The 22,145-nt window shown below is 41.0% G+C and overlaps 1 protein-coding gene across 3 annotated transcripts in view; it reads right to left on the bottom strand.

The window, feature by feature from the left end:
* Window positions 1-12,693: 12,693 nt before the first annotated feature.
* LOC114547651 (thyroid hormone receptor alpha-B) overlaps window positions 12,694-22,145 on the bottom strand; it is a 34,406-nt gene continuing 24,954 nt past the window's right edge. For all 3 annotated transcript variants that reach the window (XM_028566925.1, XM_028566927.1, XM_028566926.1), the window contains 3 exons: window positions 18,036-18,182; window positions 15,147-15,405; window positions 12,694-13,425 (listed from right to left, as the gene is read on the bottom strand). In XM_028566925.1, the coding sequence (XP_028422726.1) occupies window positions 13,175-13,425; window positions 15,147-15,405; window positions 18,036-18,182 (657 nt within the window). In that variant the 3' untranslated portion in view covers window positions 12,694-13,174. The remainder of the gene's footprint in view (window positions 13,426-15,146; window positions 15,406-18,035; window positions 18,183-22,145) is intronic.

The raw sequence follows: 22,145 nt of genomic DNA, 5'->3' as shown, positions 1-22,145 counted from the left end.
AGAGTGTGTTGCCTAAAGCTTGACTGTAATGTCATTTAAAATAAATCCTAACTATTGTTCCTTTATTTGCATGACTGTGACGTCATCTGAGAGTTAAACAAAGAGAGAAACAGAGATGAAAGGAACAAAACCTGGGACTAATATAATATATATATTATATTTTCAGATAACCTACTTCTCGTGTTCTGGTTTAACATGCACCAAATACCAGGAGGCTGGGGTTTGTGGTATCAGGGCCATTTCAGAGTATCCCGTACAGTGTCAGTCACAGAAACAGAATCAACTTTTAAATACCTACTCTTCGTATTACACTGAAAATATATGAATATCTGGCACCTCTGGATAAAGACTAAAGGAGAGATCTCTACTGTTAGTACATTGAATGGCCATGTGTTTCCCTGCACGTCCTGTGTTCAGTGTTTTGCAGTAGATTCTAGCCTAGGATGTATCTGCAAACGCTGCTATACGCTGCAAGCGCAATGTTTTTATTTAACTCTGGATTTGTATTCCCTTTTGGCTTCTTATTTTCTCGAGAAATCTCTCCTTATCACGTCCTCATATGGGGCCATGATATGTACAAACGTGGACATTTTAGTAGCTCACTGGCTCACGAAATTCATTAAATACCATTATCATGGAATGCAATCTTCTTAGTGACTTACAAGGTGGTAAAAGTATGTGAGCGTAGTTCCCAAAAAAAAAATTCTGACCAGGAAATCCCTCTAAATCAATGCCGTAATGTATTATAAGAACTGGATCCTAAACTCCAAGATGACACCCTTTCACTTGAATGAAAATTTCTCCGTGAGCTCATCTCTGGCCTCTAGCAAAGAGGAATGAGTAATAACTGACCTTGTTTGCAGTTTGAGGCGTCCTGTCAAAAGTTTTTCAGATGTCTCTTAAATAACAGCGTTCCATGGGGTAAATGTTTTTTTTTCATTGCAGTAGTGGCCACTGGGACACATTTGCAGTAAGGCTGAGAGGCAGCCAGCTCCCTAAATATGTTCATTGTCAATACAAAGCATGTAAGAAATGCTGAAACTGGTGCCCAGAAGACATATTAAAGCAATTCTACTGAATAAAACAGCACACTCCTTTACATATAGAGGAAGAAATCTTGCGGCATCTGATTGATTGATTTCACATGGCATACACTGACTTTAGAGACCTTTCTTGCTTATTTTGTGGGTACTTGGCACTCCCCTAACTAATATTACATATAATGTATTGGCTTCAAAAGAGGAGACCTTTGTCAGTCAAAGTAATGTGTGATTTTTTTTAACTTTAACATATAATTTTCCACCTTATGAGTCACTTAGATTACCTTTAACCTTCCGTAATTTGATGAGCCGCTGAGTGACTGTAATGTACGGGTTTCAGGACATGCCCATCTAGGACCGTTATACAAATGATGGCCCTGGATCAGGACGAGTGCTTCAGTCTTTTGCAGTTAGTTGTTCCCAGTTATCTGTAGAGATAATAGGACTTGCCTGGTTTATAGTTTGCATGGAGAGCTGCGACAACAGGCTAACACACTTTCAACATAACAGACAAAAACACCTCACATCCCTTCTTTGGCACCTTCCGACTTATCCTGATCCTGACCGGACAGGCTGTGACCCCTGAGTGTCTGCAGAACACATCATAGTTTTCCCAGCAGCCTCTGCAGTCACAGTGAAACAAGGAACTCTTGAAGGAGTGATACAAAAGTAAGAAAGGTAGTTAGCTAGTTTGCATGTTTCTTTTTTTGTAGGTTTAGTGCTGGTTAGAAATGATGAAGTTATAGTATGTTTGAATAGTCACAAATATACTGAGCAGGCGGTCCTTGAGAAAATCCAAGAAAAAAAGACAATTCCAAAAGACAACAACAACAAATCAAAAGGTAACCCCGAGAGGACTCCACCTCTGCAGATTTTGCTTTTCAGCATTACTCTATTCTATTGGTTGAATTAGCTGAAAGATCTTAACACACGGTTTGCTAAATGTGTTGAAAAGCACTGTCCAGACCTTCAAGCATCTTTGTGTTTAATCAAGACAGTGAACTCCTGCACACGGTCGATGCTTCCAGTCCATTCACTTAGATCTATATAAAAGTGTTTTCTAGATTTATCATGAAATCATTTTTCATTTTGAGATGATCTACTAGGACAGTGCGTTGTAGAATAGTGAATACAGACACATAGACAGTTCATAGACCTTTGTACAACATAACCCCATCTATAAATTAAATCTGACATGGAAACATCTACCAGCACCAGCCACTGCATACAAGACGTGGAACTTGTTGCGTCCACCAGGTATTTTTTTAGCGAAATACTGGTCCCGCTGTTGAAGAAACCACTTTGAAGCAAAGTGTGTTTTTTTTTTACTATAAGCATGCTAAGCTGTCTGTACATGCAACACTTGCCGTGGTAAACAGTGTGAGCAAAAAAGTTCGTAGAGTAGAGAAGATGTTCCCAGTTGTGATGGAGCCTTAAGGAGGTGGTTGTTGGTGATTTGCTGGCGCAGTATAAAGTGGCGTGGACCTGCTACAGAGTGGAAACGGTTCATAAGTTGACCCCTTTCTTTAGGTTTCAAGGTGAGCTGAGCAGAGAGCATTTCCTCTGGTTTTGCATACAACCGTGGGCTTGTGTACTGTATGTGCCAAGAGAGCTGATAGTGTATGTGCTCTGAGGGTGAACAAACAAGGGAGATATGTTGGACCAAGAGCAGAGGGAGGAACGAGGACAGAAAGCACCCTTTGAGGCCGGTTTATCAAACCTGAGCAGTTCTGAACCAATTCAAAACCTTATTTTCAACCTGACAAACATTGCATATTTCTTCTTATAAGCACAGAGCTTCTCTAACTACCGTACAATTTACATAATTTATCTAATCTCTGATCTATATCTCTGATTAGACTATTACAAGATGAGCTAATTTGTGTACATTCTTAGCTGTCTAGGCATGCGATTTCCCACCCGTTTACAAAAATATCCTCACGACTATAAATCTCCTTGTAGATCGTCCGAGCGGCACAAAACCGCCACAGCACCACCTGTAAGTGATTTTAGTTCTGTCTTGGGATTTGGTGTACTAGGCAACGGTTTGAAAACAGTAAAGTGATCCGCTCAAAGCTTTTCATAATGTCTAGCGGCCAGTGTGAGGTGGTGTAGTGTTATCTCATGATCAATACAACTCTCTATTTACACAATGCCTCTTACTCAGCCATTAACACATAAGAGTCACAAATTAAACTGAACGCGTATCTAATGTTTAATAAAAATGTTTAGTGTTGATGATGCGCCCAATAAGCAGATTTGGCACTTTGATTATTCAGCTCATTAGGGCTTAAATAATCTCGACTGATTTCTTTTTGTGCTAATGTGGCCACAAAGGAAGTATTGGCTTAGATTTAGTCAATTAATATTGTGTGTTGCGATCACCTAAACATCACTCTCGGGAATCGTAAACTGTTACAACCCGGCCGGCACATTAATTCACTCTTTACCAGAGATCCAACTCCACAGCATGCATTTTCTATGTGCAAGCCTTCATAATAAATCCTCTAGTGCCCTATGAAACACGCATTTAAAACAATACTACAGAGAAGGAGGGATACTATTGCAATCAATAAGGCCATCATTTGGAAAGAGAACCAACACTCCAAAGCCTTGAACTGCAGGCACGGCAGTATTCTGCTCTGGTCTGGCTTTTGTTTGTGGGAATCCTTTCAGCTTTTCTTAAATATTACCCACTCTTACAATTCAGTTTTCATCTCCTACAACCGCACCACTCACACATATAAATGGCTCCCTTTTTTTTTTTTTTTTTTTACTGATACCTGCTGAACACATTATTTACATTCTTCAAAATAAATAATACAACTCTATGACAGGACTGTGTTTCACGGACTTCTGCCATGTACCGCGGCCTAAAAAGGTGCTTTTTGGGGTTCGAGAGGGAAAGAGAAGAAGGGTTGACCAGACATCAGGACTTTTGTAGCAGAGCGTTCACACACAGAACACAGTTCTCTCACATGAGCATGAACATTGGACATGCGCAGCCTTGGTTTTAGCCATGCCAACCTCTCAGAACATCACAAACAGTAGTACTTAAACAGTAAGCACACTGAAACAGGATGGACCCACGTACGTACACAATTACTCAAATGGATGAGGGAGAGCCGGATATTGCAGCTGGCACTTTGAGTGCAAAGACTAGACTGTTACTGATAGTTGGGGCTGAATTTGCCTTTGTACAATCTGGTAAGTGTTTATGAGAAAAGTCTAAATCTTTTATGTATTTATGATCAAGCTGAACTTGACTGAAAAAGACAAATCTTGTGTTTTCACTGTTCTATGGAAGCCCATTTCTGCCAGAATGAAAAGGTTTAAAAAGTTAGGGATGATAAAAATAAAAAATACTTGGTAACTCAAGATTAGATTGTAAATAAAATTAAACAAGTACAAAATAACATGTAATAATCTTGAGCTAAGTCAAAATTTCAACTTCCTTTTTCATTTTATTTTGTTTACACAATCCTAGCCTACAAACTTATCCTCTTTCACCCACAGCTAATGCAACCTCCTAATTGTGTTACTATGGTTTGTGTCAAGTGTTCCACCTTTGCAGATATGGTGTCTCTTCTGGAGAGACCTGTCCGTCAGTTAAAACCCCACATCTTTGCCAACGTTACCTTAGATTTCACAGGCACTCCAGATAGCTTCAGACACAGGCTTGATAGCAGATTACTGAAAGCATTAGCATAGCTTCGTCTGCAGATGATGCCAAGTTTTATTCCTGTTCCAAAGTGTGGGAAGCAACTGGTTGTGTGGCCTGCTTTGCAGTCACCTCTCCCAACTGCCAGCAGGTTTTCCACCCTCGCTAGCCCTGTTAGTAGTCCACGCTAATAATCAGGGACTCCATTACCCACATTGTTAAATTATCATCGCTAGCCACTGTTTACGTACTGTCCAGGTCAACAGACTCCAATCATTCCACCTTGTGGTACTCATCGACTGCCTGGATCTTATATTCACAACTTTTAGAAGAATTTGGAGACTTTATGTTATTAATTATTGGTGATTTTAATATTCACCTGAATATAGCCTTCGGTCCTCTAGTAGCCTTGATACTTTTGGTTTCACTCAATTTGAACATGAACCTACTAACTACAGTGGAAACAACCAGGACTTGATTCTATCACGCAGCATAGAAGCTTCTGCTCCGACTGGCTCTCCCGTCACATCCGTGGTGTCAGATCACTTCTTATTAAATTTATAGCGACACTAGCCTGTCCTTGAAATATTGGTGCTGATGTATTTACCACTCGCCACATTGATCCGCCAACTTTTACTGCACTTGGTGAGCAATTGCCTGTGGTCCTGGCTCCATCGCTTCACTGCACTTCTGACAATTGTTCCAGTCCAGTCCTCTCTACTGCTAACAGGTTTCCAGTAATTCGCCAATAGGTTGACAAACTGAGACACAAAATTACAACGATATTAAAAGTGAGGTAGCTAACTTTGTGGGCCATAGAAATGTAAAGTAGTAATGTTTTCTTGAACCCTGATGGGAATATTTTCAGTGATGTAGCTAACTATTTGGGCTAAAAGAAGTGTAAAATAGTCATGAACCTTGATGTGAAGTGAAGATTTTTCATAAGCTTTGGGTATTGCAAACAGTAGCTTCATTCAGCTTATGTGTGTTATGTAAATAAATGTAAGGGATGTGATGCAAGTAGCTCTTGGCCACTTTAGTATTTTTAAAGTAGCCCTTCAATGAAGAAAGGTTGGAGACTTCTGTCCTAGCAAGAATGGGCTTCCATACAGTGCAGCAACAAAACGGACACAACACACGCCCACCTCCACACATGAGGACATGTTTCCATTTAGGACTAAGAAAGCAATGAGGACATGACTCTTTGTACTTGAGGTAGACTCAGGGTCCAAATCCTTGAAGCCTGGATGTCTACATATGTTCAAGGACTGAACACAGAACAGAAAAAAGGTACATTGCTGATTGTAAATTGAGAAGACAAAAACAAAAGATGAGTTAACAATGGGTTTCCATCTAAGGTTCATTGTCGTTTATTAGAAAATGTTCTTTTACCTGAGAGAATCCTTCAATAGCTTCCTTTACCCAGTCACAAAAAGTGGTCTGTGTTTGTTTGTGTGCGCATGTATGTGTGTGTGTGTGTGTGTGTGTGTGTGTGTGTGTGTGTGTGTGTGTGTGTGTGTGTGTGTGTGTGTATATGAGTGTGTGTTTGTGGAGTGGGTCTAAGCTGATGCTCTCATGGGTGGGCACATTTTAAAACCAACCATGAGATTATTATTTTCCCACAAAAAAGATCTGCTGAGGGAGAAATACAGCAAAAGGTTCACTCGTTCATTTATTGCACTTCATTAAAATAGAATCATAAACTTAGTAATTACTTATTAAATGCCGTTGCATAGAGGGTGCTACAAGTGCTCAAGTTCAACTCGGGGTCAGTAGGTTGTAGATGTTTATCTCAGTGGGGCGAGGTAGATTTATTTTTAAAGATTTATGTTTACAAAGTCAAGTCCTTTCCTCACGTCTCAAAAGCAGAGGTAATGGGTTAAGTAAACTTGCTCATGCTACATACATCCCACTGATGGACATCAACCACCCAGAATACTCTTTAAGGGTACATTAAGTTGGTCGCAGGATAAAAAAAAAAAAAAAAAAAAAACTTCACACACATATTGCAGAAGGAGTGAATGTAGGGGCTTGTCTAAACCTTGGAATCTGTGGCCTTAAGGATCAACCCACTAAACAATGAGAGCATCGCATCGAGTAGACATACCCAAACTTCCAAACAACACACATATACATACACACACACACACCACTTTCTGAGCAGTTCACAAAAAACAGCACATCTCGTAGAATCCTTTTTCTCCACAACATCCCCAGTACCCCTCCTACTTGTTCTGAGACCTGGACTACTGTGAAGCGTTACCGACCCTGAGGACCAGCCAGTCAGCTGGGCTAAAGGCCAGCTCACCCAGGTAGTCCTGGCCCTCACCCACACAAAGTAGCAGGGCCTTTAGAACGTAAAGAACCTCTGGAATTCAAGCCAGGCCGAATTTGATTTCATAAGCAAGACTGGCTCGTTGTTTGTTAGATTGAGCTAATCTTTTGGAGGGAGCAGGAGGGAAATTGCATAGACATTTTGCTACTTGCATGTCTTCACAAACTCTACATTTGGCATTGGGGGTCCACCCTTGTCGAATGTGTCAACATGAAGGAATAAAACAGGATCATATCATCCATGGAGTTGTGGGCTTGGAGGCCCCCCACAAAGCCAGCCTTAAAACCCTCACTTTGCTTGTTGTGGTCAATTTGCTCGAGTAAGGGGTATCATCATAGACCAAAATTACTTTCAGCTTTAACTAATCAGAGCTGAAACCAAACAAAAAAAAAACAGTCATCATCTAAGACTCCATTTACACTTCACTTCTATGTCTGGGGGCAGATTGGATAGCTACTGGATCTCAAAGAAGTAGATATGTATCTAAGAGGCATTGAAGATAGATTGAAATCTGATTGTTCAAGCCAACTCAAGAGGTGGTTTCAGATGTATTTAAGGTTTTAATGCATCTGAAACCTTTACTCCTCCAAAGTGTAACTACACCAGTAAGCCATCTATGGAAGTAGCCTTTGAAGCTTTGAGTTTTTTTGGGAGTTACCAAACAGCTTCAGGTACATTACCACCACTCTCTTTGACTGCAGTGGGGTTGACTCCGATTTGCATGTAGCCCACGAAAACCAAGACATGATCTGGCCAGCTGAGAGACGTATATATGGTGCGTTGTGTAAATGAAAGTCTGCATTTGGATTTTATCTGGATTCAAGATACTTTAAATGGTAAGTGTAAATGGGGCCTCTCTACCAGTCCCTGTTGTAAACTGGACCAGGTTTATGACCTTGTATCAAAAACTATGCTTGCAAGAGTTTTAGGCTGGATTCTGGGAGGCAGTGGTGGGCGAACAAATGAGGAAATCCATTTTGGCTTTTTCCAACTTTGATGTGGGTGTGTTGCAGCCACGTCATCTAACATTCACGGCAAACAATAACCTGCCTACATTCTATTCATATGTCCCTCTCCCCACCTCCCACTTTACTCAATAAAAGCACCTCACTTCCCTTTTAACCTTTAGCCACTGTGGCTGCTGGTAACACTCACATCAATAGTTTGGAAGAATTGAAACTGATTCCATAGGTGAACACACACACACACACACAACTATAGCCACTCATGTATATTTGGGGGATACGAATCTGTCTCTCACAACAACAGGAGGCACAGGGTTCATGATTAATGTCACGGGGCACGTCTGAATATGGATCAGCATGCACATGTGAGAGAGTGCACACATACAAATGTATGAAGCATTATACATTACTTTGCTTTTGTTGCAATAAATCTCGAGTGTTGTATGCGTTTGTATTTACATCCTTGGTTATGGCCAAAAATAAAATGTAAATGAAACAAAAACAAAATCAAAACAGAAAACTTACAAAAATACATAACATAGTATTGCACCTTGCAGATGGGCAATATACAGTATATGTTCAATGTTGTTGTTTGTTTGTAACGTCTATGTGACACCACTATCTTTTTCTGCTGGTGTGTGGAAGTTGGGTTGTGGGTGCCGGGTTCAGGTCCAGCCCCCTCCTGTCAGCTACATTCAATACCATAAAACTCTCAGCCATTACAAAAGTCATCATCCCTCAGTCACTGGGCCATTCACATTTTTAAGTATACTGTCTGTAGACTGTGCCTTTAAGTTGGAGAAGTGTCCACATTAGCAGATGATCTCTAGCGTCTCACAACCAAATAAGGGAGAGAGCAGAAAAGCTTTAGAGAAGAGTCCTTTTGTAACTTCTACTGATGCGTACACACAAGCACATATTATCTTAACATATAGATTAATTTTTTTTTTTTATCTATAAATGCTAATCTCTGAACTTTCACATGTGCCTGTAAAATATGACTCCTCCCAAGTTCTTTTGAGTTTTGTGTTGTGTGAGGTATGACAAGATTTTTTTTTTTGTTTGTTTTTTAGTATTTTCAGTTTCTGTTGCATTATTTTTCCGATTTGTGTTTTTTTGTTTTTTTCCAAAGTTGTATTTAATAAAAAAAGAAACAAAAATATAAAAAAGAAATTCCTGTTTTGTTGGTTGTAAATTCCTCCTGATAAAAGGGGACGGACAACTGGACAGACACACAGACAAACAGATCAGTTGGCTTATCAACACAAAGTATAGATGTGAAAAAGAAGTGAAATATTTTCGATGTTACACTGCACGCATGGTCAAAAAGTGACTACAGCTGTTTTTTTCCTTTTTTTACACAAAGCAGTTTAAGCGTCAAAAAACAAACAGAAAACTAAGAAAACAATGATAAAAATGAAACAAATCTCCCATAGGTGTGTTCAGGAGTCTTTTTCTTTAAGTCATCTCTTTTCATTTTTTGTTTTGTAGATTCATAATCATTTCATATATCTTTTTTTCTTAATCTAAATCAGACTCAGACGGTAAAGCAGCATTATACCCCCTACTGTCACACACATACCCAGGCAGCTCACGAGAACAAAGGACATCAATACGTTTTTTTTCTTCTTCTCTTTTTCAGTTCTTTTACAAAGATGTGTTGGAATTCTAAACCTGCATCTCTGGAATGGGGGATCTCTTTCGGATCCTCACCATACGAAAGTTGGAGGTCATCCTTTTGGAGGGAGCTGAGGGGGGACATTTGGGGTTGTCAGCTGGCATGGGAGCAGGGGCTCATATGCGGTTGTTGTGTGGGAACTGAAGGGGAGACTGTACATATTCCTACAACGCCATCTCCCCTTCCCCCAAGTGTTTGCTAACATTGTCTTTACAACCGGCCACATCACCATCTCTCCTACCCATGTCAATGATGGCAGTGAGGGTTGAGTCCCTCAGCTTTTTGTTTCCTGTCCAACGCTTTCTTCTTCTCTCACATCCTCACAATCTTGCGCTCAAGTCTCTCGCTCCAATGGCTACTGCTTTGCCGTTCACATTCATTCGGTGGCGCCACTCTAAAAAGGGCAGTTATGGCCAGCCTTGTCTCACAAGGGAGAGGCCTGGATCCCGTTTGGTGTCAATGATTCTGGGCAAAACTGGGGGCATCAGCGGTGAATGGGTGCAATAGCTAGGGTGCTTTGGGAAGAGGAGAGGGGGAGAGAAGATGATGGAAGGGAGGGCTCTGAATTTGAAATGTCCCTGGGCTGTGTCTATAGGAAGGATAATGGGAAAATGAGTAATACAGGGAGAATTAATAAGTGCTATACAGCCCTCTTACGCAGCGATCTCTCTCCACCCCTGGTTGGGTTGGTTAAGGGGTGAGCATCATGTGCTGACAACGGGTCGGGTTTTGGGACTCAGCCCACTGCGACTATCAGCCTCTGTTAAACAGAGCCACCAAAACTCACCCCAAAATTAGTTTCCCCCACCAAAACTCCCCCTGAATGAGGTAAGTTTTGGTGGGGGAAACTAATGGGTAATCCAACAACGGGTGTTGGTTAAAGTTCGAGAGTAAGGGGCTGAAGGGGTGACTGCTGCAGTAGTGCAAAAACTCCCACCAGCCTGGCTGGGTGTGGGCTGTTATAATAGTGGAGGGTGTGCAATTTAGTCTGAGCTAGGCTCCAGTAAGGGCATTGTCATAGGCTAGAGTAGGGTAAGGCGGAGCGTGAGTGATGGATCTCTGAAAGTGGTGATGATGCTTGTGAAGGGCTTATTCTTCTCCACCATTGCGCCCAAAGGTGGTGTTCCAATTCCTCTCTCCTCCCAGCTTTGCTCCAGATGTCGAAGCAGTGAGGCGTGGCCATCTGTGACGATTACCCATGATCCCTGCCAGGTTACTCTGCTTAGGTACTTCTCAGGGTTGCACACTACTGCTTGGCATTGAATATAAAATCGATTTTCTCAGTCTCTCTTTTCTTTCATTCTCTTCTCGTAAGAGTGGTAAACCCAGTTAGACTAAGCTTGGCCCCAGAATTGGAATGGACAAAGTGGGCTTTCATAATCGAATCAACATTCTTGAATGGTCTTTTGGCAAGTACACTATGATATCTGCCATGGATATTTGTCGTGAGATATTACCGGTATAGTGGTGAGCATTGGTAAAGTGCACGAGTCTAAAAGAGATGCCTCTTAAGAAGCTTCATTTCCGTTGAGAACATTCTACCTTTTTACGTCTAATGCACTGTCCATGCATGAAAGAAAGCTTATTTCCATTTATCACTATCCAATGGCAGCCATCATGAGTGTACTGTGGAAGATTGCCATGATGCAGAAGGAAACAGCCCTTTCTCTGCATGCTAATTCAACAGGCACGGCCACCACAGGGTTTTCAGGTACTCTCTGTCATCTATCCTCTTGCTACTTGCGTAAATGGGTGTCAGCTGGGCTGCACATCTACACTGTCCTTCGTCGGTTCTGTGAGTCAATTTCTGTTTAGACAGGAACAGATTAATCCAAATTTCAAAAGACAACACTTGGTCCCATATAACAAAAAGAGATAACCCGAATGTAATGGGTACCATTCCCTGGAGTCGGTAAAACCTTCCGGGGGGATGGCTGGCCCTCCTGTCTTCAACCTCAACCAAGTGATAGCACTGAGGGTGTGTGTGTGTGTGTGTGTGTGTGTGTGTGTGTGTGTGTACATAACGTGAGTGTTTTGTCTTTCCATGACTAAAAGTGTGCACCAATGTAAATATTATGTACATTTGTGTGTTAACCTACACATGCGCCAACTTGGTGAATGGTGTGTAGGCTGAGGGCAGCTGCCCTGTGTCCACAGAGGTGAGGTAGTGCCTGACACCACAGGGGCAGTATTGCTGCCCCAGCCTCGGGGTGTATCACTTTGAGGTAAATGGTAGCCTTATTGGCATTTGCCTGCGCTCAGTGACGCCCATGGTTAAAAAAAGGCAAATGTGTATGGAAGCCTGGAGGGGCCACACTGAGCTGAGTCCACGAGGAGAGGACTCTGAACAAACCCTGCAGGTTAGGGCTGTATATATTGACACTGCCGTGCAGTGTATACAGTAAAATGAGGCATTCACGTTACTCTGAGGTGATGTTGTGTGTTTTCATGTTTATGCGTTCATGTGTGTGTGAGAGAAAGACAGAGAGAGAAACAGTGTGTGTGTGTGTGTGTGTGTGTGTGTGTGTGTGTGTGTGTGTGTGTGTGTGTGTGTGTGTGTGTGTGTCACAGGAGCCGGTCCAATGACAAAACTGAAGGTAGATATGAGCCATGTTCTGCACATGTTTTCAAAGGTAGACAACACAATTTCATAAAACTGGAGTAGCCTTATATAAATATAGCACCGGTTTCACTGGGATCTAAGAAGAAGCTCAAAAAACAGCTGAAACGGCTCAGATTGAGTTGAGGAATTGATAAAAGACTAAGTAGCAGCCATTACACACCAATGTACGCTTAAAGCATCTGCTGACATTTTAATGTGCAGTGTTTGCTGATTGCGTGTGCCTGCATGACTGTGAGCAATTATATGTCAATGATGTCCATATTTTCTGAATTACTGCCTTAACACTTATTCAGAAATAATACTGAGAGGTGCTGGCCAGCATCGGAAGCTGGAAACATGGGCTTCAAAAGGTGTGTTATTCTGTGGCCAATAAAAAAAAAGAACCGGGGGGGGGGGGGACGGACCCCTGCAAAGAGTGCTGTTCTGAAAAACTGAGGTGGAACAGGCTGTGGCTGTGTGTGTGTGTTGTTTGTGTGTGTGTATCGGTGTGTGTGTTGTGTGTGTGTGTATCGGTGTATATGTGTCTTGGCAAATGGCTACAGCTCTTACTAGATAAGACATCATGCTCAGACAGAAGGGCCCCCACACAAATCTCAAAACAGGGGTAAGTAAAAGGAGGAGAAAGAGGTGGCGGAGAGGGCGTTTCGTAAAACAAAATCCTCTGTTTGCTTGACTCTCCTGTTGCTGGTGTGTTGTTTCTGTTATTGTTGGTTCCAGTTTTTTAAACCACATAATGTAAATGTGATGATGGAGAAATGCAAATTCCTGCCGAGAGGACTCTCCCTCCATCCTTCCCCTATAAAGATGATGGCCCTTCCCATCTCCCAGTTTGCCCCAACCTCCTCTTCCCTTTGCGTGGCTGCAACTGTGTTTCACACCTCCTGGTCCTCGAAGACCTCCAGGAAGAGCGGTGGGAAGAGTTCGTTGGGACACTCCACCTTCATGTGAAGGAAGCGGCTGGCGTGGCACGCCCCGATCATCCGCAGGTCGGTCACCTTCATCAGGAGCTTCGGCCAGAAGTGAGGAATGTTGTGCTTGCGGTAGTTGATGTAGTGCTCAAACGCCAGCAGGTAGGTCTCCTGGCACTTCTCGATCTTGTCCATGCAGGTCAGGCCCGAACGATCTGGTGGCAGGAAGAGTTGGTGTGGAGGAAAAGGAGGGAGGGAAAGATGAAAGAAAAGGAAGAGGGGGAGAAGAGAGGGAGGGAAAATGAGTACATACGAAACCATTACCTAAATGTGATTCTGATTAAATGTCAACATTGTGGCAGGAGAATTTGACTGTCAGTCAGCTCAGTGAACACTTTCATGTGTTATTATCAACACTTACCTGTGGGAAATACTGTGTGGGCTTGTAGCATTTTTTTTAAATTCATATTTTCTGACTTTTTAGTAACCTGTGGATACCCATAATTATACTGTATAATGTGCTGATGATACTGTGATTTTGAGCTTTCTCCACAGGGACATGGACCCTTCTGTGTAGCACGATGAGAAAGACTCCTTCATCAAGTGGTGTGACACTAACCATCTCATTCTAAATGTTACCAAAACACAGGAGATGGTCCTCGACCCGAGGCAAGTGACTGACAATGAGCCGGTGGTCATCAAAACCCAGACAGACAATCATTCAAATTGGAATTGGAAAGAAATTTGTATATCTGCAAGGAGACAAATATTAGTTATCTTGCTTTTATATTTTGTGACTGTTTGTGACTGTTTTAGATTGAAAATATCATGTTGTTTTGTTTATCTTTTTATTTGTAGTTTGTTTGTTTTGTCTGAAAATGGAGTTTTATGTTCTGTGTGGACCCCAGGAAGAGTAGCTGATGTTTTGCATCAGCTAATGGGGATCCTAATAAAATCAAATCAAATTCAGGTGTCCTAGTGCAAACACTTAGGTGTCCACATAGACAAAACATTCTTGGGTAGAAAACACACACATTGATAACCTGTGCAATAGACTGCAGCAGAGACTCTACTTTCTAAGGCGACTGAGCCAGATCATTCTGATGTTCTACCGGGCAATCCTGGAGAGCATCATTAGATGCAGAATCACTGCATGGTTTGGCAACCTAACGGTGCAACAAAACAGCTATGAAGGTAATAAGGAAGAAAGAATATGAGCCCATCCAGAGCCTGTATGAGCAGGCAGTCATGAAGCAAGCAACAAAATCACTACAGACTCTCAACATCCCCTCTTCTCTAAATACGAACCTCTGCAATCAGGAAGAAGACTCCGTGTGCCAAAGTGTAAATCCAACCGCTTGAAGTTATCGTTATGTTCCCGTCATCGTGAAGCTGATGAATTCTAATGCTAAATCCTAGTGCAATAGAGCAATGTGCAATAAATACACATGTACTTTAATTCTTACAGGTTTATTTAAGCTGCAGTTTTGTCAATGTCAAATGTCTCTTAAGTTTCAAGATGTTTTGTGATGTTTTTTTTTATGTGAAGCATAAAGTTACTGTTACTGTCTATCTGTCACCCCAAAAATTCTCATGTTAGAGTTTCTACGATGTACCAAGAGTTAAGGCCTCTAATCAGATTTAGGATGAGATTTAGATTTTCCTCCTTCCAACAATGAATGTATGTGGACTTTAATCTTCAGGCCATAATTACATTCTGATTCACAATAGGCTACAATATGTACTGTGTAAAGCAGCGGGTAATGAATATGGACTGTCGGGGAATTGTGTCTCCAAGGGCAAAGAAGAATGAAAATGTACCTTACATTACACTAAGCTAAAGCTCCTAGACTACCAATGTTCTAAGCAGATAATTACACAGGCACTGTCATGCAGCTTTAAGTTTTAGAAAAAATATTCTTAAGTCAACAACAACCTGAGCTCATCAGCAGCACGGCCTGTAACAGCGCCACCTCCGTGTCGTCCAGGTTGAACTGTGCCAGGCTCTTGCCCAGATCGAAGATGGCGTCCGACACCACGCCCAGCCCACCGTTCTTCAGCTGCTCGCGCTTCACAGCCATCTCCCCGCTCAGTGTCAGCGTCTCACTTTCTGGGTCGTAGCGCATGGCAGCCCGCAGTGACATGATCTCCATGCAGCAGCCCTTCAACAGGATGATCTGGTCTTCACAGGGTAGCTGGTGGAAAAGGTTTTTTTTCATGTTTAATGCATGCTTATTCTTATTTCTAAACAACTGGCATGTTAAACACATTTTAGCATTTGAAGGCGGTCTTAACAAGGAGAACATTATGGTGGATAAATTTCACCAACGTGAACTTTAAACTAGAAAGGGCTTTTTTTCTATGAAAGATTTTAAAGATAAAACTATTTAAAAAACATGTACTTGGGGACAAATACCAAATTATTTTGAAATCAAAAAAATATTTTTCTTCTATCATGCTAGATAGCTGTTAAGAGTTTAAAGTACACTTTATGACAAACTGCTTATTACATTCAGGTTATTTTACAGGAAAAAGTATGCACAATCCCTTAAAAAACTAAATGGAAATAAGATATGTCCTCACAGCATTCACAACATTCAAAAAAATAATAATATATTGTTGTGTAACTGGAGAGAATGGATTTCTTGATTTCTCATCCATTCATAAATTGAACATTTGCCATTTTTACACTTGACTTCAAATTGAGATGAATGTTTGGCATTGTGACTGTAGATAGAGGAAGGATGGGGAAAGGCACAGATGTGACACAGAGGAAGGGATGGTAGGGGGAGAAAAGAAGATGGGTTGAAAACCGGCAGACTGTTTTCCCACTGATGAACACAGATTATGACTAATACACCCTGATTTACATGGATATAAGAGCCTCTGAGTTGAAACCCCATTTGATTAAATCTAAAGACTTAATTGATGAATTAAATCTCACCTTAATGCAAGCTTGTTTCTTTTTCCACTGCTCTTGATTGCTGAACAGATTAATTGCCATTAATTGGCTTGATTTGTCTTGTAAATGTATACCTGGAGGCATGCTTAATTTTTAGTGGCTCAATAAAAAGATGGCTTTGTTTCTGTGCATTCTTATCAGTAAATTACCGCAGTGGCACAGAGAAATCTTATGGAGGCTACGCAGGTTCCCTCTACCGCTTTCATCAGATTAAAAAGGCTTCTTTCAGAATATGATCTATTATATTATGAATAAAAGATAACGTATTAATCTGATTAATGCCGTAGTGTCTGGAATACAAAAACTATGCATCCTTATCTGCTGCTGTTTAGTTTCTTCATGTCTAAAATTAATCGAATATGCAGCAGCAGTATTCTAGTTTACACACTCATTTGAATATTAGCATCCATCATAATAGTATCATTTATAGAATAATAGAACAATTGGAATGACTTTAGAATATGCTTATTAAAAAATGTGAAGACCTCTACTTTCAAAACTATGTGATTTATGTTCTCAAAAAACGGTAATGGATTACATCTACAACTTTTTCTCTCAGACTCTTACAGCTATTCTTTCTTTCCAACACTCTGCACTAGTAAACAATAACTCATCGACCCTGATAATTATCCAATCTAAGTAAGGTCTCATTACAAGCAGCAGGGACAAGAAACATGATTGCAGGTTGCTAATCAAGGTGGGGCGAACAGGAGCAGATAAGCCTCTCTGATTGTCACCAGCAAACAAGGGTGCTTGTGGGTTTATTTCCCAAGCCAGACATACAGTGCGAGTGCTATAGCAACATTTAAATGATCCGCATATACACCTGTGCTTTGTATTTTCCGATTACACTGCAAATATTTGGAAAATCTTACAGGCTTGAAAGTCGACAATTTGAATCGTGAGTCAGAGATCGCGATCAAGATTTTTTTTCCATTTCAGTCCCTAGAAGTAGCCGCAGAGTGAGCGCTCCTCGCTTTCACGCTACTCTCTGGTACAGGCAGCTGCAGACTCAGATCCAGGGCCAGTCGGAGTGAGACCGAGGCAGCGAGGCTCCGAGATAACGTTCTTTTCTGCCTTCTGCTTAGAAGTGGTGAATTTAGAGCTCACAGAGAGTTAATATGATATCGTCTCAGGCTTTTGTTTGATATCTAGTGTTGGCAAAGCGTCTACTATATTACTCACCGTCACCCTGAACGTCCCACCAAACCACGTTAAAAAATCTGGCAGTTCATAAAAGCGTTGCTTGACACTCTATATAAAAAAAAGAAAAAACAAACGAACAGTCAAATATTCAAACTAAACAACCAAATCCGATTCGACTGACAGAATTGTGTCCCACCCGACAGCGCAGACGGCCGCCCACCAAGAGTCACGGTCTGTCCGAGGTTTCTGCCTGTAAAAGGAAGCTTTTCCTCGCCACTGTCAGACCCTTCAGTCTGGATCCTGAACTCCTGAAACGCTTGCTCTTGGGAGGGGGGAGGGTGGGGGGGGTCTAGACCTACTCTATCTGTAAAGTGTCCTGAGAAAGCTCCTGTTGTGATTTGACACTATAAGTAAATTGAATCAAAATAGAATAGAATTGAGTTGGTTACAGCCCTAATTCATCTAATATGTGTTTTTGACGCTTTTTCCACAGTATTCTGTTAAGTTGCAAATATCGGTCGTAACTCTTGCACATGCTGTTGTAGTCCTCCTCAAACAGAGGAGCTGCTAACACTGTGAGACAAGTTGACCTCCTAAATCACACATTTTCCCTACCAACAACCACTCACGGGATGAGAGAAGCTCGGCTGTGTTATATTTCTATGTATTTCTTGTCAGACTCCCACACTCGCCCCTCTGCTCCTCCAGACCACTTACATCAGAGAACATGGGCAGTTTTTTGGCAAAGTCGACGACACGGGTGATGGCAGGAGTGATGATCTTGGTGAACTCGCTGAAGGCCTCCAGGTCCACCTTGTCTCCATCTGACGTGGGGGCAACCGGGGACTGGCCAATTTTTTCTGGCTGAATGGGAAGAAAAAAAACAACATGGGTGGCTGATTAGAGCACAGTCAAAAACTACATTAGCCATGAGCAAAAGAGCCAGATCTGAAAAGATCAGAACCGACGACAAACTGATACTATTAATAAATATTATGTGTATCAAAGTCTGATATATTTTCATCCCATCTGCCATAGAGCTCCATTGTTGTCCAAAAACTATTAAAACACATCAGTGAGCCCCACTATTGCACTGGGTGACATGTTCCTTCATTACCATGAACTAACACACACTGTGGTTTATTTGGACTCAATCCCACACACACCGTCCTGCTGCAACAAATACTCACTAGAGCACCAAATGTGGATTAATCCGCTGCTGAAAATAGTCCCCAACAAATGCACTATTTCCTCCTGTTGGAGTGATGTTGGATAGAAACTACAGTGACAAGCTGTTTTAGGTTATTGCTGAGGCTTTTTATAAAATAAAAAAAAATCAACATTTTTAAAGATTTATGTCTTCAGTAGGAACCAACAGGCTTGTATTCAGAGACAGAATAACACATTGTTGGTTTTGGAGTCATTTACAAAAATAGATACAGAATATTTACCTGTATCTATATATAGATACAGAATATTGCCATCATTTAAATGGAAAATTAAAGTGCTTATGCCATGATCGAGGAAAGGAGAACCTATTTTAGAAAGAAAAGAGGAAAAAGTGCATAGGGCGTGAAGTACAGTACAGAGCACTACGATAAAACAATAGAGTACATTAGAACAAGCTACAATTGAGAGTATGGGTGTGTTTTTAGAACTGAAGAGAACAGAAGAATACAATAACATAGAATAATCAATATGTGTGGCTAAGAGTAAATTACAGCAAAGGAAACAACACCGTTTTAAACAGCGGTATAACCTTTTTTTTGCTGCTTTCTACAAAATGCTCACTTGTCTTGGGAGACAAATTAAAACCAATTTATCAGATAAGGACAGCAGACTGTGTTCTGTAAGAGGAATGGGACATGTCACCTGATAGATAGCGTTTACTTAGAGGAGGACTGTGGCGGGGAACTGCAGATCAGTAATACATATGTTTACAGAGTTGTGTTAATGGAGACTATGTCACTATGAAAAATATTGTTTCACGCTCCACTGAATAAAGTGTGTGTCAAGGCCGAAGTAATTTATTCTCAGCCGGGGCTGAGATAAAGGTATAGGAATAATGACCTCACACAATGAGCCATCAATCATAATCCAGAGGGAGAAGGATTCTGTGAATCTGTGCAAATTTCCTTTGCTGTGCAGCTAAACAAATATGGAAAATTTAAATAGTCGTAGTAATCACTTTGACGGACTGCAACTCTCGTAGTGTGAGAGCCCAAACAAAGCATTTGCTTCCATGGTGGAGGTCAGCGGCATTTTTCCCTTTCAGTGCTGAGAAAATAGCTCTCTGGAGAGAGAAGACAGAGAGAGAGGCTGAAGTTTAGAGCTGCTAAATGCACGGCGAGCAGAGAAGCTTAGAAACACGACTGTCACCTTTAAACTCTTTTTTCACTAACCTTCAGTGGCATCGAGCCACGAAACTTTGACATACCTGAGATTTCTGCATTAACCCCAATACACCGGAGGTGCTCACGGCACTGAGAAATGGCAATTTAAAAAAAATCAACATCAGTATCTCTTTTCAGAAACTCTCAATAATCCAGACCTCATTGTCAACACGTTTTCATAGGGACCATTTCTTCAGTAGAATATAGTCTCAAAGACACGGTGAGGTCTGTGGATCACCTAGGTTTATAGCTATAGTGCGTAGTTTCTGCCGCCCCCATGAGGAATTCTAAGTAATGACAACAACACTGTCAGCACGTCCGCATGATACAAGCCTTCTGTGGTGAAATGACACTTAAAATTTAAGATAACAAATTTCCCTTGAAAGCGTTGCTAAGTGAGCATTATGCTTACTACTTTTAATGAAAAGGCAAGCAACTATGTCAATGATTTCATATAAAATGAAATGTCTCAATTATAGTGTTTCTGGAGCTCAAGCAATTACCAAAATGTGTGTGATGATGCAGTGCACGGGCATACATTATTGTTTGTGATATGTTCTCCACATTTTCATATGGGCTTTCTTATGGACTAATGAGATTTCCCTGCGACTGTTGATGTATGTTTATTTACTGCCTGGCCATCTGGGTGGCATCCAGGGGAAATACTTGCCTGCAGAGCTGGCAAGGGATTATGTCTTTGATGCTGTACAGGCAGGTTGGTCGGGGGAGGCTAAACATTGTGGGGGAATAGCACGAGTCTCAATGTGGGTTAAGCATTCCTAAAAAAAAACCCTCTTTTCTATAGAAAACAAAGGAACAAAGTGTCCCAAAAGAGGCACAAGATATTTGTACTAACATGAACTCCAGTCAGTATACACTGGAAGTTAGAAATTGCTGAATTCTGAGGAGAAAAAAAAGGATTTCCCTCATCGGTCATGTGGTGAGCTTCAACTCTTGACCTTTTATCAGATGGATTATTCCTGGAAAGGTTTGTTCCAGTAGTAGAGCTGGAGAAAGGAAAACTTTTCATCTGGCTCTGATTTCAGCATTGTGCATCAAACTGTACACTTGATTCATGCTTTATGTAATAAAGATACATTTTAGATTATGAATAGTATTATGTGTTTTGTTTTACATTATAGAAAGAAGAAAACATCATTGATTGATGGATTGTTGATCAATACAAAATAACTCGATGGTTACTGAGATGTCTGGCTCCTAAACTCAGCTTTAATCCCAAAACTCCCCACACACTCCAATTCCAATGGATTATAGACATCGGAACCACAGGTCATTATTTCGGAGAAAATATTGATATAAATCATCTGGTAATAATATGCTCAATAACACTGAAGAGAAATGTGGCTGCATGATGAGAAGATAAGATCACCTCGTGACTGCAGAACTGCGTGTACGTAGTTGAAAATGCTGTTTTTTTAACCTCTAATTCTGAAAGTCTGCATTAAACCAAAACCATATGTCCTCCATGTACTGAATCAGACAAGTTTATTTCAAATTTCTTTTCAATTTAGTTTCTGAATAGCCGAGCAGAACATTTTTACAACAGCCAGGTGAGCGGTCTCTTCGACCCAATGTTGCTCTGACCAACAGCAAATGCTCATGTTGATGAGCTACTGAAAAGAGGAGATGTGTGTGATTTGAAAAGCTGCCAGTAGTTTATGCTTCACTTGGCCTGGAAAAGTAAATAAAAGACGTGGAGCGTAAAACGGGGACTGACCTTTGCTCGCAAGATAGTAGCTGGATAGTTACATGCATATCAGAGTGAGGTAACAATTTTGCATACATAGTTAATCATTTGTATGATCATGTGTATTGTAGTTATGTCTCAAAGAAGACATGCATGAACGCTAGCAAAAAAAGTAAATTTATTATTAATTTCTTGCATATTTTTGCATCGTTTGGCATTTGATTCTATGAGGTGGGTTTGCACATCTTCAGACTGTAAAAGAAGATGGCATGATTTGAAGCAGAGGACAGTCATTATGAATGCACTACATTACAACCAACTCACTGAAGTCGCTAATGATATCACTGCAAGAACTCATTTGCATAGAAAGGGGCCAATTTTGCATATTACCTTATTTAAATATGTGTGCGTAAATAGCACAGAAGCAACAATACGCTATTTGCTTGGCAGTGCAGTTAGAGGTTACTTTTTGTCTTATTTGTGCAGCCGCACAGTCCTTTTGTGAATTTGCCTGTGAATCTCTTGTTTCCAGTTGCCTGACCACAGAGTGTGACAGAGAGATTATTGTGTAATTGTAAATGCAGACCAGTATGTTCTTACAGATCTGGAGGCTCAGCCAAATAATACAATGGGCAAGACTCATGAGTGAAGCAGATTTCAATGATGTGAGTTTTCTAGGAACATGACAGCGAATGGAGTCAACTGTCCTGCCCACCTACAGTAGTA

The sequence above is a fragment of the Perca flavescens genome, chromosome 21 (assembly GCF_004354835.1).
Source record: "Perca flavescens isolate YP-PL-M2 chromosome 21, PFLA_1.0, whole genome shotgun sequence".
Taxonomy (NCBI): domain Eukaryota; kingdom Metazoa; phylum Chordata; class Actinopteri; order Perciformes; family Percidae; genus Perca; species Perca flavescens.
Note: the sequence above shows the minus strand (reverse complement) of the source record. Positions and strands in the feature narration are given on the sequence as shown.